Genomic DNA, 19,383 nt, shown 5'->3' with positions numbered 1-19,383 from the left:
AAGGGGCTTATTGCAATAATAAAAACACAGTGCAAGGTCCACCACATTACTTTGATAGAAAGCTGACCTGATAGTGGGAACCCCAAAAGTTTTCATTAATCTAAATCAATAAAACAGTACATCCCAAAATGAAAGTGCACTCTGTTTGCCTTAGGGTTTAAAAAAAGTCTTCAAAAACTTCAATAAGATCCAAGTACATCTCTTTGCTTTTCCCACATGGTTGTTCTCTTAGTTAAGCTTTGACCTTTTACTGTCTGATTCAGGGGTGTGATGTTTCATTCAAAAGAAATATCACATGCGTGGGTGTCTGGAAAGGTCAGCTGGACTGATGTTACTGTCTCTCTTCTCATATTCCTTTCGAGGCAAGCTCTTTCCTTTTCTGGAAGATGCACAGGTGGGCAAAACCTGCATCACAGAAATCTAAAATGCAAAACTGCAATAATTCTAAACTGAAATAAAAACAAAATCATTACAATTAGGACTGTAAGTGAGCAATAATATGCAATAATATCAGTGTTGCTAACCAACCTGTGACGATTCATTTATATTATGGAGGTTCCATGTTCTAACCTCTAATATAATTTTTGATTTCAACGAACTAAAATGCTATCTGTTATACCTCTGCATAAGTAGATGTATATCAGAAGTGGGGATGCAATTGGATTTTGTTTTGTAATTTCACTAGAATGAATAGAGAGCCGTGGAGAACTGATAGATTAGAATGCGTCATGCCTGAGAGAACACTGCCACGACCACTTTCCATGACTGATAAAAACCACAATGACCAATCAACATAAAGAAATTACAAATTCCAGCGTCATTCATTATAACAAATGTTAATGAGATGTTAATGAGATGTCCCTGCTTTAAATGATGTCCACAGAGGTATTCTGCATTTTATTTTAGTGTCATTGAAATAAAATTTTATCAATATTTTATTTATATATTCTGTTTTAATTTAAATTTTAAAACCTTAGTAATTTCATTTATATATATATATATATATATATATATATATATATATATATATATATATATATATATATATATATATATATATATATATATGGATTTTTCAGTTTTCGTTTTTTCGTACTAAGAAATGTTGCCTTTCTAGCTAGGTTAAATTTATACATTAATTTACTATATTCACCCTGGTTTAAATATTTGGGTTATTGACATAATTTTTCAATTAATTAGCCAGTTTCATTCATGATTATAAAAGGCTGAATTGCAAATAGGTAGCCTAATTCTAATAGGCCTACACACAATGGCTATTCATCATTACATTTTTATGTTTATGTAGCCTACACAATAATATTCTTTTACACTGTAATCCTTTTGTTTTTAATATTTGGCATATTTGTGTGATGCGCATCCCTGTGTGTAATAAGCAAAGTCAACGCGCACTGTTGACCCAGCCAGAGGTGCATTTTCTACCAACGCGCTCTTTAAATAACAAAAAATATTGCGCCATTGACTTAAGACTTTAGACCAGGTTTGAGTTGGTCTATGGTGCAATCTATTTTCAGCTCCTTAAAATAAAAATGCACAAGCAATGCGCCTGAACACACCTCTTTTTTAGACTAGCACACCCATGGGCACACAGAAGGGCGCAAATGCATTTACTAATTAAACAATGTGGCGCTGGACGGGAAAATGCGAACGGCACCGGACTGAAACTAGCAAACACACTTTGCGTCGCATTGCACAGGGTGGATGATACGGCCCTAAATCTTTTAAACTAATGAATAAAACTGATAAAAAGTTGAAAAAATCTTTTGATCTTTTGTTATTATTGTCATAAAAGCTTAGTGGACAAGTGGACATGTATTAAATGTCAAGCAAGTTAATGTTATTTGTCATTTATTTAATAATCTGTAATTTGAAAAGAAAAGCTAATTTAACAGCACTAATAAACCTGCTGGTCTAATTAAATAGAACTTATCAGCTTGGACAAATATAACAGATATCTGTAGGCAACCTGCCTTTAATTTACACATCTACGTGATCTACCTTAGGAGTACCTCCTTGATTGCCATGCAGTGTGTGTGTGTGTGTGTGTGTGAGTGTGTGCCTGAGTAGTGCTGAAGGGTACTCAACACAGCTATACAGACAAGAAAATAAAGGAGAGTTGCCCTACTGTCATAAACTCACACTCAGACTCAAGACACACACACACGCACACACTAAACCCCTTATACACATAGGTCATTGTCTGAAGGATGGCTCTGGGTTTCTATTTGCTGCAATGTCAGTGGGGTTCCCAGGGGCTATAAAGACAGGGTAAAAGGGCTATGGTTTTCTCTTTCTCTCTCTATATATTTCACCCCATGCCAGATTTCCAACTCTGGTCTGTAGGATCTCGGGCTTGGCAGAGCTGTGTAGCAAGAAATGAAATATGGCAGAATTAAAAAGAGATATAGCCCTTCTTTAAGCCTCATGCCCACAGGCTTATCTGTGCTGTGCCTCATCCGTCCAGACAGCGGGAATTTGATTATTTGATTTAGGACCATGGAACAAAGCAGGAGCCAAAGACATAGACTGACCAGAAAGAAAGAGAGAGAGAGAGAGAGAGAGAGAGAGAGAGAAAGAGAGAGAGAGAAAGAGAGGGAAAAGTAACAAGACAACAAAGCCCACTTTTCTGCTGACAAGGTCACAGTATATCTGACATGATCTTTGCACCTCTGTCATTCAATATTATTCCCTTGGGACATGTCTTACAGCGAAGGTGAGGGGCGAGGAGGGTCCCGGCCAGCACATACATGCCTTTGACATAGTATTGAAAGTCCCTGACCCTTCTGTAGTTCGTTTTCATCTGTCCTCAAATGCAACTTGATATGACCACACTTTCTTCTGTGATATTGATCACTGCTTTATCATTTCAGGTTCGAGGTGCTGCGTGTCCCGCCATTTCGAACATAATAAAATCTACAGTTCACCGTGAGTCTCAGTTCAGAGATCAATACGGGCTTTCAATTATCCAGTTGGGCCTGTGAGACTAATGCAGTGCATCCTGGGTAACAGCACACATCCACTCACATACCCGCATATTTGAGATATACATTCAGTTACGAAATCAAGAAAGCTGCCTATCAAGGCATTTATTTTAGGCTTCATTACTAAATCTTAAAAAAATACTTAATTTTGACTAAAATTGATGGCAGCATTACATATATCTTTCATAGATCAAAATGCATCAATGGCGGTATGCAGCTTCAAATTTTTTTAATTTAAATACATTTTATTTTAATTAAACATATATGGTACTTTATTGTAAATGTAATATACTTATTGGAATATGTAAATTGATTATATGTCTGTTGTTGTTATTTTTGCATTTTATCCTGAATGGATGTTGTTATTGTTATTTGTTATGTAAAAAAAAAAATATATATAAAAAGTTGATTACAAAAAAATTAAATACTCTTCCATAATCTAGTTTCTAATTTGAAATGGGCACTTTTATACAATATTTGTAATAACTAATAATAAAACATTATTGTTATTATGAATATTTATTACTATTATTATTTCTTAACAATCAAATCAAACTAAAAAAATCAAACAAAGAAATAATAGATTTAAATTAAATTAAAAGATTAATAAAATATCAACAGAATATTTTCCATAATACAATTCCTAATTCAAAATCAGCATTTTTACCAAATAGCTGTACACTGTACTTTTATAAGATAGACATTTGTTTGATGATTATTAAAGTACTACATAAAACTAAGACTATATGAAAACGTTTATTTTCTTATAAATAATTTAATTTTATGATGAATTTAATATTAACAAACATAATAATATTACAAATAATTTGATTTAATTACAAAATCAGCACTTTTATCAACTTGGTACTGACCACATTAACTGTGAAATTAACTGAGATTTTTTTGTTCCATATAATAATGTATTTGTATGGCACAGATAACAACCCGCTACCAAAGTAACTGACCATGTAGAGTGTTTCAAATCAGTCCCTTATGAGGTTTCGTTTCAGTCAAGATGCTGTTTTAGAAGTAAAAATGCTAACTTCCATATTATTGGATGAGTACGATACATGATTTGACCAATGATATTGATTGTTATATTAAGAGTGGTCAGTTTCATGTGTTTCCCACCTGGACTTCTATGTCTCTCTCCACCCGAGAGATGTTGACGGTGTGGGACTGCCCGTTGGCCAAGTTTCTCTGGTCAATATCAATACTGAAGGGTTCTCTGAGACCACCCAAGTTGTACCGCAGCTGCAGCGTACCTGAGTGAAACAGGATGAGACAGAAAGATTACATTTATCCAGATCTTACCTGCACTGCAGTCTTTCTGGATGCAGAATGCCTGTGTGAGTGAGAGTTGTGCATCAGTTCTGCACCCTGACAACACTCTCCTGTGCAACAGTGCACAGGCTGCATGAAGAACATTTCCTCACTTGGGTTACCGCTCAGGTCAGCAAGATAAATTTGCTCAGGGACTACAGGGTAAAATTCGATGTGGGTTTAGGCAGCGTAACACAAAGAATAAGTAACACCAGTCTTGTGTGCCCACTTTGGGTTTTATGGAATGGTGTTTAGCGAAAACGCCGCTCTACAAATTAAACAACGGTACATCTGAGTCACTGTGTTTAATGTGAAATCCTGTCCCCGAGGGGAATGAGGGTCTTTTTCTTTAAACACCAGATGTGTTTTACTTCTAAACTCGAAAAGAATTGGATCACAGTGCTGTGCTAATGCCAAACAAACAGGGATGTAATTGCCTGCGCTCTGCCATTTGTCATATAATTAGCTCTTACAGTTGCGCTTCCACTTAAAAAAGCAATTCAGCCCGCTGCAATAAATTTCCTTTATTATTACAGTGCAGTTTCAAAACTGCTGCAGAAACGATCTTACAGACACACACAGATGTGTATATTGCATCAGCATCCGGCATTAATGATGAACAAAGACTAACCAGGTGTGATGCAATAGGTTCGCAATTTGTCTGTTCATACCGAAAGCAACAATAATGTGCGAGGCGGCACAATAAAAGCTAATCAGAACATATTTGATATTAAATATAGAGTTTGGTTCACACTTACATGCATTTTGACTTTAGTACGTCACATTATTCTACTAACCCTAACCATAGTTAGTAAACACGCAGTTGCAAATTAATAAAAGTTAGTTGACATAAAGTTGCAAATTAATGAGAGTTAGTTGACATAAGTTGCAAAGTTCCTTAGAGTTAGTCGAGTGGACAGAAAAGATCTGTTCACTGAAAGCTAATTAAGGGAATCCAAAATGGATGTTCTGTGGAATTGTTTTACAACCCTCTTTTGCAGAGTGACCAATATCCTACCATTGTGACGGAGCACCACTGCCATGTAATCCTGGGTTTTCGAGCTGACATAGACTAGAAGGCTGGGAGAAGTGGAGGTGCTGAAGCTGAAGGTCAGGTCTTCACGTGTCAGGTTGGTCTCGACAGGAAGGTTGTGGATAACGCTCTTCTCATCTAGGCTGGAAGCTGCAGCCACCACTTCTGGTACCAGATTATACTTGACCAGTGTTCCTGCCTCAAAGAAACCACCAACATCTGGAAAAGATTTAAACACCCAATAAGAGTGTATGTGTTCAATTAAAAAAAAGACTCAACTCTGAAACCAGTGTTCCTTAGGCTAAAAAAGTAATGAGATTAATTATAACTACTTGTCATAACTGTGACTTTTTGACAGGAATGCTGTTTGAGGACCCAAAAAAAAAGCTGAGCAAGGAACACATTATACTTCTGGCAAATTAGGGTCACCATTCAATAAATGCGCACTGGGAATCTGTAAGTGATGTCTGTCTTGGCCATCTGAGGTAGAAGGGCAAGAAAACCGACATTACCGGCATGTTTTGTATTCATGAGGGGCTTCTTCTACAGCTATTAAACTAAAAGGACACTTTCCTATTACCTTTTTACTTGAGGGGGAGAACAAAGGTTCTTACACAAATCGTTTAACCCGACTGCTAGGACGTGTGCAATTGTGCATCTCTGTCTTACACAGAAGCAGTATAAACAACACAGGATTTGTTGCATATGGGGTGGAACAGGAAAAACCATGGGAAATCAACATGGGTAATGAAGTAAATACACACAAGGGTAAAAGAGAGTGAACAAACATGACAATGTGCACCCGCACCGAATATCTCATGTACGCAGAGGACGAGGCAGGTTTATCTGTTATTCATGGCATTCTCTCATTCAGCCGTTTTACCCCCGGGAGCAGAGCGCTAAGTACAAATGAGTTTTGTACAAATGCTGTATCGGGAGCAGGAAGGAAATCAGTGCAGAGACTATAGATTGGTTTAATTATTTGCTGCAAGGCCCTTGAGCAATCTTTACTTTTCCAACATGCCATTCAGAGGCAAATTTAGTGTTCAACGGAAGAAAGAAACTCATACAGGTTTGGAACAAGTGGAGGGGGAGTAAATGATGACAGAAATGTCATTTTTGGGTGAACTATCCCTTTAAACGTTTAAGACTTTACATTAAAGCAAGGGATCCTTTTGTTGCCAAATCTGTTGTTTCTTTTTGCATTAAGACATTTGAAATATGGCGTCTTTTTGTAAAACGTGTTCTTTTGGTCTTAATTCAACCCAGATCTTTTAAAAAACACATTTTCAGTAAAAAGGTTATGTTGTAATTTTCTTAATGGCTTTGGATTTAGGTTCACCCCAGAAAGAGTCTGTAATTATTTACTCCTCCTCAGGCCATTCTAAACCTGTATGACTGCCTTCTTATTGCAAACAACAACAACAAAAAACTGAGACATCTTCTTCTTCACATCTTCTTTTACGTTTTGCAAAAATGAAAAGTCACGCATGGTTTAGAGCGAAATGAGGGTGAGTAAATTCAAATTTTTCGGTGAGCTAACCCTTTAAATCGAGAAAAATTAGCACTAAATAACATATAGATGTGAGAATCCACATCCATAGCTCTGAATCTAAATGAAAGGGCAAAGAGATTCCTCTTCCTGGAGTGAAGGTGATGTGTAGTATTGAGCCACAGACGTAAGGCAGTCTGTGGGAGCAACTGCACTGAACCAGAGGCAACGAATCAGAGAGAATTCGATCCTGACTGCAATACCCTAGACGGCACAAGTAAATATGTGTAAAATGGAAATGTGAGTTAAAACCCTGCAATTACGAGGTTGTTCATGCATATTTCAAGCAGAAGGAGATTTTGAAAGCTGAGGGGCAACAATCAGGGGCCCTGACTCTCGGCGAGTCGACGTTTTTAAACAGAGAGCATGAGATGCTTGATGGAGGTCTTGACATAAAGCACAAACTACAGAAGGGACCTACTCATGTCAGTGATGCTATTACTATATTCAAATGAGGGAGGCGGAGCTTAAGTACAAGAGTTGCCCTCAGAGATTCCCGCCAGTCACAGGTTTATAAAACTAATTGTTCAGAGTCATATCTCTGGTTGAGGTGTATAAACTTCACAGAAAACTTTTAAAAGTATGAATTTCTGATTTGCATATGCATACTGACCTTTTGAACAGAAAGGCCCATCGTAAGCAGTGGTGGAGCAGTCACAAGAATAGCCGTTGTATTTCTCCACACACTTGCCGCCGTTACGGCAATACATCCCAAAACTGGTGCAGTGACCCGAACAGCCAGGTTTTACACCAGGAGTGACTTTTGCCCTCTCTTCTAAATCAAGGGTCACACCGTTCATCTTCAGAGAGCGGATGCATCCGAGAAATCCTCTCTGACCTCCTGCTGAACCTGGACGAGAAACGGAAACCAAGACTAGTCAATATTAAGCTAAATAAACGCATAAATGGCATAAACAAAATGACTCAATCCTTCATTTCTATTGCAGACTAGCTTGAAAACAAAAGGTTAAATTAGAAACATTAATTCTCAGCCAATAGTTGAACCTTCTGGTCTGTTTCATTCATTATGGCATGTACCATTCAATACAACAGACCTTAGAGAAATTAGACATCATTAGAGCTCCACTACCAGAAGAAAATAAACATCTTCAATTGCTCAGTGTCTTGTCTGGACATCTTTTCATTAGACAAAACTGCCCAGTTAAACAGAAATCGTACAATCATTTGCTAGATTAATAGTAGATTAATAGTAAATGTACTGGCGGGATGCATTAATTATTTACTAACAGTAAACAGACCCACAAGTACATTCCTGCTAAACTGTATCAAGGTGCCAAATGAGGAAAGCTTTATCAATTCCTCTAAAGACATTATATGGATCGGAGTATATATACAGTAGATATATAAAGTAATAATGGCAGTATGGCTATGCTTTAAAAAAAAAAAGGACCGGAAAACCAATTTTCTAAGTTTTATAACTCAACTTAACTCTCATCAACAGTGGAGTGTTAATTGCACTGGTGACCTGCTTGGGTATAATACAAAACAACTCACTGAATTCTTATCATCAAATGTACAATAAATATGTTGTGCTATTTATAATACTTATATGAAAGACACAATATCTCATGTTTTAAGGATGAATATGAGATAAACACAAGATTATTTTAATTAACATTTCTACTTAGTCCTCCTCGCAATATTGTTCCAATTTGATTCATTCCACTTAGCAGGCACCTTTTATGCCCTTGTTTGTCACTGAAGAACCAACTTCACAAAACTTTTTCAGAAACACAAGGATGTGTTTTAACTTTTGAAAGTGAAGCAGCATGAATAAGCTTGAGAGAGGAAAGAGCTGTTAAAACCCTTCTGAAGTTCACTGCCTCCATCTCTGATGAGCCCTGAATCGGAAATTACTCTCTAATGAAACTTTAATGAATTAGCATATTACATTTATTAGACCATCCTGCCCAGTGGAATATTTTTTTTTCTGCTTTTACCATTGCAGTGCACTAAATGTTTATAGCCTTATATTGAATTAAAAGGTCACCTGGCTAAAATATCACAGAAAGACAAGAAGTTCCAGGTTAAACTAGATTGCTTGTTGTCATACGTTTTACAAAAAAGTTACCTACTGTCCTGACAGGCCCATGAAGCTGGCTTCCCTTTGGAGAACCAATATCGCCCAGAAATGCATGCAATTAAAGAAAGAAAACAACAACAACAACAACAAAAAAGAACAAAAAGAAAAACAATTCAATATGAATGAAAAACATGCAATGATTAGAAAACTTGATGCTTAATCAAGGCTATGCTTCAAAAGAAAGCAACATGATGGTGGATAGTAAAGAAGCTTTAAAGATTCATGCAAACAGGCATATGCATATTAATACCACGAACGAATGCAAACGTGTAAGTGGTTGTTAAACCAAAGGTCTGCTTGTTATTTGAGATGAAGCGAATGACAATAAAAAACGAGCAAGCATTTAATCCTCCATTAAATATAAAGAGGCCACTATAAATGCAAAACAAATTCAAATAGACACAAGCATCCATGGGTGAACAGAAGTAGAAGGCAATCTGCTTTATCAATAAATTATGGCATGGGTCTAAATGGTCTAAAAACTGAGCATTCATAAACAGAAGAGAGGAGGCCAGACAGAGGCTTGACAGGTCCACCCCAGCCCACTCAGCGGATATAAACCAATTAGTTTTCCAACTGAGGGTCAGGGTCTAAAGACTGAGAGTTGCTCTCCACGAACAGTCATGTCAACATTTTACATTTCTACTGAAACAACGGACAAGGATTAGACAACCTTTAACATTCATTTGGGCTGCAGTGCTCATTACACCTAACCCTAGTGTGCATGATAATGAAATTGATATGCCAGTCCAACATTCTTCAGATCTAAGTCGAGAATAAGAATGAAATTCTCATCAGCTGCATGGACAACATGCAAATGAGACCTAGAGAGGGTTATGGCTTGCAATATATTGAATTTTAATATATAATTTTGCTTGTTGCAGTATACAACATACTGTCACTAGTGTTCACCACAAAATGAAAATTTGCGGAAAATGTACTGCATGTTTTTTTTACAAACACGCAGCTTTTCACTTCACAAGACATTAACTGATAGACTGAAGTCCCGTGGGTCACTTGTGGATCATTGAGATGTTTTTATCAGCTGTTTGATAAAAGCTGCTCATTCTGCTGGCACCCAATCACTTTCAGAGGATAGAAAAGTTATAGAAAGCTTAATTTGTTCCGATTAAGAAATAAAGTGATCTACATCTTGGATGGCCTGAGGGTGAATAAATCTTCATTTCTGAAAGTACTATTATTTTAAAGGGATATTTACACTAGACTTTGATCATGTGAAATTTCTTTGGATTAGTTTCAAGATCAAAATTATCCCAAAAACTCAAATCATAATTTATATTAAAAAAAAATCATTAAAATTATAGGTAGGTGAATATCGATGAGTACTGCTTTGTTATGCTGAAGAATAAGAATAAAAATTTACAATTTTTCATTTAGCTAATACAGAGAAAAACTAAATATAGATGAATTTTTCAGATTATATTTCATAGCAAAATGTATACAAATAAAAAAGTGATAATAAAATGTATTAAAAGTTGTAAATTTTATGTTTGGTATTTTAAATAAATAATAAAAAAGCAGTATAATATATTAAATAAATAAATAATCTATTTAATTTTGTAATTTAATGTAATTACCAAACCTTAATAATAATAATAATAATAATAATAATAATAATAATAATAATAATAATAATAATAATAATATACAAGTTTTTCCTGTTCTGGAGAATTCTGCTTTATAAAACCAATTAAGAACTTTGATATCAATAAAAACTTCTTGGAAACCTGGACATTTTTCTTGACGTCAATCTTTAAATACACAAGCTAGACAAGCTTTCCAAAAGCTCTCTCAAGAGAGCCACAGGGGTGCATTATCTTCCCCTTTCTTAATGAGCGTCAAAGTCATTTGTTGAAAAGAATGAGTCAAAGCACAAAATAGCACAATGAAAGCCCAAAGCCATTCTGTTCAACAGATAATTGCCTCATGAGTGACATGGCTTGTTCGCACTTTTAAAGCCAGTAAAAAGATTCCCTGCTAATGTTAGCATAGCACACATGGCACCATTATTAGTCACATTCCCTGCTGCGTCTGAGACATTTTTCGACCATATTCAGTCAAACCCATTTTCAACTTCCTTTTCTTTACAGTGGACTTTTTCTTACTATGGAGGCGAACAGGTTCCCCAGGGTTCCACGCCATTAAGTGCAAGTTTTAATAGCTACACCTGCATTTAGGCTGCTGACTATAAATACATTTTCACTTTCAGACACAAGCACACAGAGCGCTTTGCGCAAGAACTGCTGAGTTCTCAGCAGTAACAGCTAGAGAAAAAGATAGAGAGAGAATAATTCAGACACAAGAACAGCTCAGAAAGGAGATATTCAGGAGGAATTTTATGAGAACGATAATGAAGAAATATATTTTTACATTCATTTTAATCAGTAATTGATCTCATTTGATCAGGTTTTCAAGAGTTGTGCAGCCCATCAATAACATTATGAATGCATACATAAAACAACAGTACTCAAAGAATATAACTAAGTATTTACAGGCTTCAGAACTCTAGGGGTGGGCGTTTGGACAAATGTGTTTGTCCGAAGTCCTCACCCACATGAGTCCATATATATGCTATACGTGGATGCACATGCGGTCCTTACCCACATAAAGCTGGCTGTAGAGCTCCAGGCGTGTGTGTCCTTGTGTAGGTGCAGGTCTGACCTCCTTGTATTTTTGGTCTAGTTGCAGAATGGCCTCTTTCGTGTTTCTCTCCGCACTGACCCGGTGCCACTGGTCATCGTTCAGGGGGGTAGGAGAGTGCACGTTCAGTTCCACCGGCCCGTTTCCAACATCGAACGAAAACGACACCACCGTGGGGGCTGTGGAGGAAAGCAAACAGAAAGAGAGACCACTCAAAAACTATTATGTCAAACTTTCGCCGCTTGTTTTTCTGAATAAGAACGTGTATAACAAACAAACAAATTGAATAACTTGGCATGAAAAATATGAATATAAAAAACAAATATGAAATAAATGAAATTAAGCTTTCTTTATATAACCGAAGAAGATCAAAGTGTGTGCTCGGGGTGTGTGTTAAAGAATGATTTAGCCAATTTTTTTAATTTGCTGAACATTTACTCACCTTCAGGCCAAATCCAAATCTGTTGTTTTTTTTTTTCTCAAAAGATTTGGAGAAACATCACTTAATCACTAATAACTCCTCTGCAGTGAATGAGAGTCCAAAGAGCTGATAAAAGCATCAGAAATCACAAAAAGTACTTCATATGACTCCATCATTTTATTAGTGTGTTCGCAATAATCACATTCATCAAGACGTTTTTAACTTCAAACTTTTGCTTCTGGCTAAAATATTTCGAGTCTGCTTTCTCCAGTTAAAAAAGTAATCTTCTCTGAGGTGAAATGTGCACAGATCAAGTACTGTTTAGAAGTTCTAACCAGTACTGTATGTTGGTGGATTTTGATGTGAAAAGACCAAGAGGGGATGAACTTTTCACTGGAGGAAGCGTCATAATGGATTATGAATTTATGGATTTTGGCCTGAAGCTATAGTTAAAAGTTAAAATGCCTTGATGACAGATTTGTTTCTTGCAAACACAGCCTTTCACTTCACAAGAAATCAACTGATGCACTGGAGTCGTGTGGATTAATGTGATGTTTTTATCAGCTCTCATTTTGATGGCACCCATTCACTGCAGAGGATCCACTGGTAATGCTCAATTTCTCCAAATCTGTTCCAGTTTAGAAACAAACACATCTCGGATGGTCTGAGAGTGAGTACATTTCTTTTATAGCAAATTTACATTTTTGAGTGAACTATTCCTTTATTATGCAATATATTAAAACTCTAGTTGATGGTGAAACATCTTCTATACTTACCTTTAACAGTTATTTTAATTAGTAAGTAATTCATTCTTTTTTTTTTTTGTCCATGTGTTACTGTAGATTACGTGACTGCAAAATTACTTGAAATGTCACCCACAGGTCATCCAGCATAAATGTAATTCATTTTCATATATTATTGTTTTACTCAATAATTGTTTCGCAGAACAACAATCCAAAGTTGAGACTTAAAATGCAGAATTACCAAACTCATCAGACTGCTTCACTCAAGCACATCATTAAAATTCCTCTTAACAGCTCTAAACTGAGTTGGAGAGTGTTTATTCGCCATGCTGAATTCATTTTAGGCCACAACAACGTTTAATGAGTCAGTGTTGCATATTCTCCTCCATAAACAGTGAAGATTGACAGCTGTACTCCTGTGGGAGGAGATGGTATTTATGACAGGAGAACGGTGAAGAGAGGAAAGGTGTGTTTGAGCCATGACTGCTGTGGTGTGTCATGCACAGCCCCAGAGGGCCAGGCCTCTTGGGGTTTAACCCTTGATAAATCCTGATTTAGAATCACCCGAGACACCGCAACAGTGCCATCACCCACGCTCAACCCAACGCTGTCGTGCCATTGTGTCTAAAGACTGCATAGTGTATCCAGTGATAAGCCACTATCTCATAGTTATTCATGAGGCCACATGATCATTCCCTAAAACAAGTGCTTCAGATGCTCAGACAGCGAGCTGGTGTCACACTTCAAGACACCTTTGAAATGTTTATGTACAACAAGCATTGCATTGATTACGGAGGAGCTTCTAGATTTATGGAGAGGAAGACTGGAGCTCATTTGACAGTCTGATAGTTGGCGCAAACACCATCCATCCTTACGGAGTATTTTAACTATTTAAATCACCTAAATTTGTGAATCAACATCAAAGGAAAACAGTCTCAGTTATTAAAGTTATTAAAACTACAAAAGTGCATTCAAATAAATTTTCAGTGCAGAACACACATATAAACAGCTCCTTTACATATACCACAATACTTTTTAATTTAATAAATCAAAAGGGATAGTTAAACTTTCACATTGTTGGTTCCTTTGACACTTTTATTTATCAAAGAATGATAAAAATGCATAACGGTTTCCACTAAAATATTAAACTGCACTTTTCAACATTGATAATACCTGTATTTTTTATTTATGTATTAATTTTTTTTAATTTATTAATTAATTTTTTTTACTGCAAATCAGTATTTTAGAATGATCACATGACACTCAAGACTTGACTAATGGCTGCTGAATCACAGGAATAAATTATCTTTTAAAATATATTAAATTAGAAATGTTTTAAATTTCACAATATTACTGTATTTTACTTGGTAAGCATAAGAGATTCTTTCAAAAACACTGAACCAAATCTTTTGATTTATACAAAAATGACATAAAAATCGATGCAGAACACCTTAACACATTTGAAGTCCTTTTAAGGATTTATTTTTGTTTGTTTCAAAACATGGACTAAATGTTTGGAATTTCTTATTGGTTCGGTTCATTTTCAGAAGCCAAGGTTTCTAAACAGATAATAATTTGTTAACACGAGTCAAACGCAAACTGTCTCATCATTGGTCAGAGTGTTTTAAGATTTAGCTCAGTTTACTGACAACTGTAGAATTCAACATTAAAATGAGGGCTTTTATGAATACTATATCACCAGAGGGTTAAATATGAATTTACAATGAACAATATGACACATACACACTGATAAATGTGCTGCACAAAGCCAAGAAAAAACAAAAGCCTGCCCTTTAGACACTGATGTGAAATAATTTAAAAGGACAAACCTGGCTTCTAGTCAAGCATGTTTCTAAATTCACTGGACCGACCGGCTCCATTCGGCAGGGGTTACTATGGCTGCACAGATGCTGAAGGCAAGAACTAAATTGGATCTGCTTTGTGTTGGCGGCACAGTGAGCCTGCAGTGATAGACAGCCACTGCTATTGTCATCATCTTAGGAAGCTAAGAGAAGTGCTGTGATATGACACCAAGTACCTGGCAGCTGCAGAGACACACACACATAGTGGACTGTCTAAACACAAATCATTTGTGCCATTACGGTCAGCTTTTTCCTACAAATATCTGCTACTGTGAGCTGCCTGCAGTTAGTTTTATTTGTTATTATTTATGCCTAAATATAATAGTAGGGCTGCTTTCTGGTTTTTTATGCCTGGAGTGGCAGCTGTTTTCTCCTGCTCTCAGTAGGGGGTGCTGTTTTACTGTGCTCCATCCTGATGCAGACGTGTCAGGAATTGGGGAAGTGTTCGACTGGCATCCACAGAGCCACCTGTTCATCTCAGAGTCTGAACTGGAGGAGGAGATCTACAACACGGTCAGCCAGCACTCTGAACTCTGTCTGTGAGCAAAGGCCCACTGCCATCAAAACAGCAGCTGTGGCCCATTTTAAGCTCAGTTATGTGCACACATGCTAACACAAGTAGGCATACTGTACGCTATATATTGAAGCTCAGTTATAAGGGAGTATCTTCAACTACGGGCATTTTTTGTCCTGTAGCCATGTGAAAATGATCGAAATTAATGAAATAAAACTAAACGTAAAAAAAAAAAAAACCCAACAACAACAACAACAAAAAACTATTTGTTACATTGGAAACAAATGTTTTTATTTTATTTTAAAATAAAACTAATAACTATATTAACTCCTTTGTTGTAATTATATTTTGAGGTATATATATATATATATATATATATATATATATATATATATATATATATATATATATATATATATATATATATAATTTGACAAATTCGGGCAGAGTTGTTTAGCATAATGAAAATAAATTAAGAGGGAAAATAGTATTTTTTTAATTTATGTTGTCAATATATATATACACACATATATATATATATATACATATATACATATATATACATATATATATATATACACATATATATATATACATATATATATACATACATATATATATATATATATATATATACATATATACATATATATACATATATATATACATACATACATATATATACATATATATATACATACATACATATATATATATATATATATATATATATATATATATATATATATATATATATATATATATATATATACATACATATATATATATATATATATATATATATATATATATATATATATATATATTAATATATATATATATATATATATATATATATTAAAAAAGTTTATAAAAAAAACTAACTCTTTGTTTAGATTATGTTAGTATTCACATTATTATTTTTTTATGATGGGCTTATTCTTAGTCATAGTCTAAGATTGAAATTGAAAACCTACAAAAATGATGATTCCATTGTAAAAAGCTTTAATATGACCTTCATAAAATAAAAAGTAAAAAAAAAAAAAAAAAAATGTTTTCATTTTAAAAAAATCAACCCCTGGCAAATAAAACTGTTTAAGGTTGAGTTTGAAGCTGAAGAAATGTGTATCGCTACAACATTACTAAACATAAACATAGTGATGTAATGAAAAAAAGAAAGAAAACAAAAGCGATTATAAAGTGTATAAGGGGTTTGGTGCCTTGCTCAAGAGCATCGTGATATTGCCGGCCCGAGACTCGAACCCACAACCTTAAGATTAGGAGTCAAATGCTCTAACCACTAGGGCACAACTAGAAAAACATTTGGTGATTTAGCTCTCAGAAAACAAAAACTTGACAACACTAGATGCTACATGCTTTAACAGAAATGTTAACTAAAAGAACTAGCCAGTGACTTAATAAACACAGACCCAATCCTGTTACAGACCGTTTGTGAGCGAGACACAGCAAAAGACAGAGAAAGAGAAGAAGAGGACAGGTCTGGCAGGTGTGTAGTTTGGACTAGGGCTGCTCCACCATTCTCACCCCTCTGATCCCTATTGGATTTTCTGCACTTGGCCAGCCAGCACTGAGCATCAAGAGTGCCCCACTGTACTTGGGGAGTGTTTTCACTTGTGTGTGCGCTCGTTTATGTGTGGACCGCTCTGCTGTCCACAACTGAGGGCATTCAGTGGACCGTTGCTCTTGCATTCACAAGGAAAACTAAACAAAATCAACAAACCAAACAGCATGGCAGTGAAAAAGTGGGTTTGTGTTTATATGGGTATATTAGATCACCCGCCAAACCGGCTGAGAGTAGATCTACCAAACCAACAGAGCAGTTACGGCCCAGTGCATTTCATGATACCACATAAATGACTTTTATACAGATGGTGAATGCTAAATTGCATTGTATTCTGGTATCTGCATGTCAAAATTAAATGATAATGGAATAAACTAGGATTTTATTTAAAGGGATAGTTCACTCAAAAATGAAAACCCTCTCATTAATTACTCACCCTCATGTTGTTCCAAACCCATAAGACCTTAGTTCATCTTTGTAACACAAATTATGATATTTCTGATGAAATGCGAGAGCTTTCTAAGCCTCCATAGATGGATTTCAGAAGGTTTTATGGGTTTTGAACGACATCTGGGTTAGTAATTAGTGACAGAATTTTTATTTTCGGGTGAACTATCCACAGTTTTAAATATAAATTATTATTGTCTACACCCAGTAATGATGTGAACGTGTGTCTACAAGCGACACAGTGGAGAGGAAAAATGTGGAATAGAGTCATTATTATGTTTTCTTTGCTTAAAAAAAAAAAAAAATTCACATGAACAACTTTGTCGAACATCTTGGTACTTTTCTGGACCTTGAACAGGATTGTTCTCCTGCTGTCTATGGGAGGGTCAGAGAGCCCTCAGATTTCATCAGAAAAATCAGTTTCATACTTTTTCAGTCTTTCTACTTCAGAATTAATGTTTAATTCAGTCACTTTTTTATTGCTTTATCTGCTATTTGTCAGCTTTACTACCAATTTCTGAGTGGATTTTTTTACACCAATTTTTTTGAAGTGTACAATGGAAGTCAATTGGGTCCAAAACAACACTGGACCCCATTGAAGTTCACTGCACAGTTAAAAAACAGACATTTATCAAAATATCTTCTATAGAAAGTCATAAACATTTGAAAGGACTTGAGGGTGAGTATTTTTCAATTTGAGTGAACTCCCTGTTATTCATGTAAAGCAATCTTATATCTGACACTTTTGCTTCTCTTGCTTATTTTTCAATGTACTGCAAAGGATTTTATTTTAAGGGTACAGACCCAATCAAAGGCTAAAGCTTTTCTTAAGCATATATCAATGCATTTAGCTACTTGACTCTCATGCAAGTGGTCAGGTGTTCTGCAGAGTCACATTGCCATTTCTCCCCCGGGCCTCAAGAGAGCCTTCACTTCATTAAAGATGCATCAAAGAGAGACTAAGGATCTTCGCACCATCTGAGCCCACAGAGGATCCAAGCTATATCCACATTCAGCCAACAACCCAGGCAAAGAGCTTTGCTGTGGACAAAAAAATAATAATGATACTTTTGGGAAGATCTGACAAGCCCAACAGCTATTTCCATGTCAAAAAACTGTGAAGTGTAGAAATGCAGTAAAGGCTGCCATGACTTATAATAAGCAATAGAGAAAAAGAGAGAAGGCACCAGCTTGCTGTAAAATTTTTATGCAGTGAAGCCAAAAAAAAAAAAAAAATCAGATTTTGGGGCCCAACTGATATATTACCAATCCAGTGTGTTAATCCACAAATATATAACCTTTAAAGAAAGAAACAGCACAATTTGAATCTGAACATAAAAATATTAACTTTTGCAATTAAACAGCAGTTAGCGTTGGAGAAACTCCAAACACAAAGAAAAGACAGTTAGTTAGAGCATATGAGCGAATCCAACCGAAAAGCTTGAAAGCACAAAGTATAAAACATAGATTGGTGAAGCTTAGAAAAATGGAAAAGGAATAGGGAGAGTAATAAGCTCTGTTATGCCTTGGAATCAGGCATGAATATTCAATGGTGGTTGATGCCAAGATTTCCTCAGCAGAGATAAGAGGGAGTGGCAGAGAGCGTTTGAGATGAAATGAAGCTGAAGCAGCAGATGCGGCTGTCCACCCATCATTCAATCAACCATCGAGAGGCTCTTTTCCCCTGGGCTAGTGCCAGAGCTACAGTAGGGAGCCTGTACTAGATAATGCCAACAGAGGGCACCAGCAGAAAGAAAGACAAAGAGAGAGAGAGAGAGAGAGAGAGAGAGAGAGGGAGAGATTTGATCAATTGTGAATCAAAGGATTTGGCTCAGAGCTCATTGACAGTCAGAACTACAGTGGTGGCATTTTGAAACACTTTTTGAGGGTGTACCACACATGAACGTGTTAGAATATCACAATATTCTCTTATTCTAATTTCAGTGAGAATGTATTGTCATTTAAAGCATTTTATAATGCTACAAATGATTTATATTTTCAAACAAATGCTATTCTTTTGAACTTCATGTTCATCAAAGAAAGAAAAAAGTATCATGGCTGCTAAAAAAAAAACATTACTTTAAGATTAGGGATGAAAACAACTGTTTTCAACAATAAGAATAAATTTTCCTCAATTAAAAT

The 19,383-nt window shown here is 35.7% G+C and overlaps 1 protein-coding gene across 1 annotated transcript in view; it reads right to left on the bottom strand.

Annotated features, from left to right (window-relative positions):
* Positions 1 to 19,383, bottom strand: part of cntnap2a (contactin associated protein 2a) — a 337,198-nt gene that overhangs the window by 26,629 nt on the left and 291,186 nt on the right. The window contains exons 17-20 of the mRNA XM_052596190.1: positions 11,633 to 11,851; positions 7,521 to 7,757; positions 5,341 to 5,574; positions 4,131 to 4,264 (exon numbers count right to left, since the gene is read on the bottom strand). Coding sequence (XP_052452150.1) covers positions 4,131 to 4,264; positions 5,341 to 5,574; positions 7,521 to 7,757; positions 11,633 to 11,851 — 824 coding nt within the window. The remainder of the gene's footprint in view (positions 1 to 4,130; positions 4,265 to 5,340; positions 5,575 to 7,520; positions 7,758 to 11,632; positions 11,852 to 19,383) is intronic.

This window comes from Carassius gibelio, chromosome B24 (genome assembly GCF_023724105.1).
Source record: "Carassius gibelio isolate Cgi1373 ecotype wild population from Czech Republic chromosome B24, carGib1.2-hapl.c, whole genome shotgun sequence".
Lineage (NCBI taxonomy): Eukaryota > Metazoa > Chordata > Actinopteri > Cypriniformes > Cyprinidae > Carassius > Carassius gibelio.
Note: the sequence above shows the minus strand (reverse complement) of the source record. Positions and strands in the feature narration are given on the sequence as shown.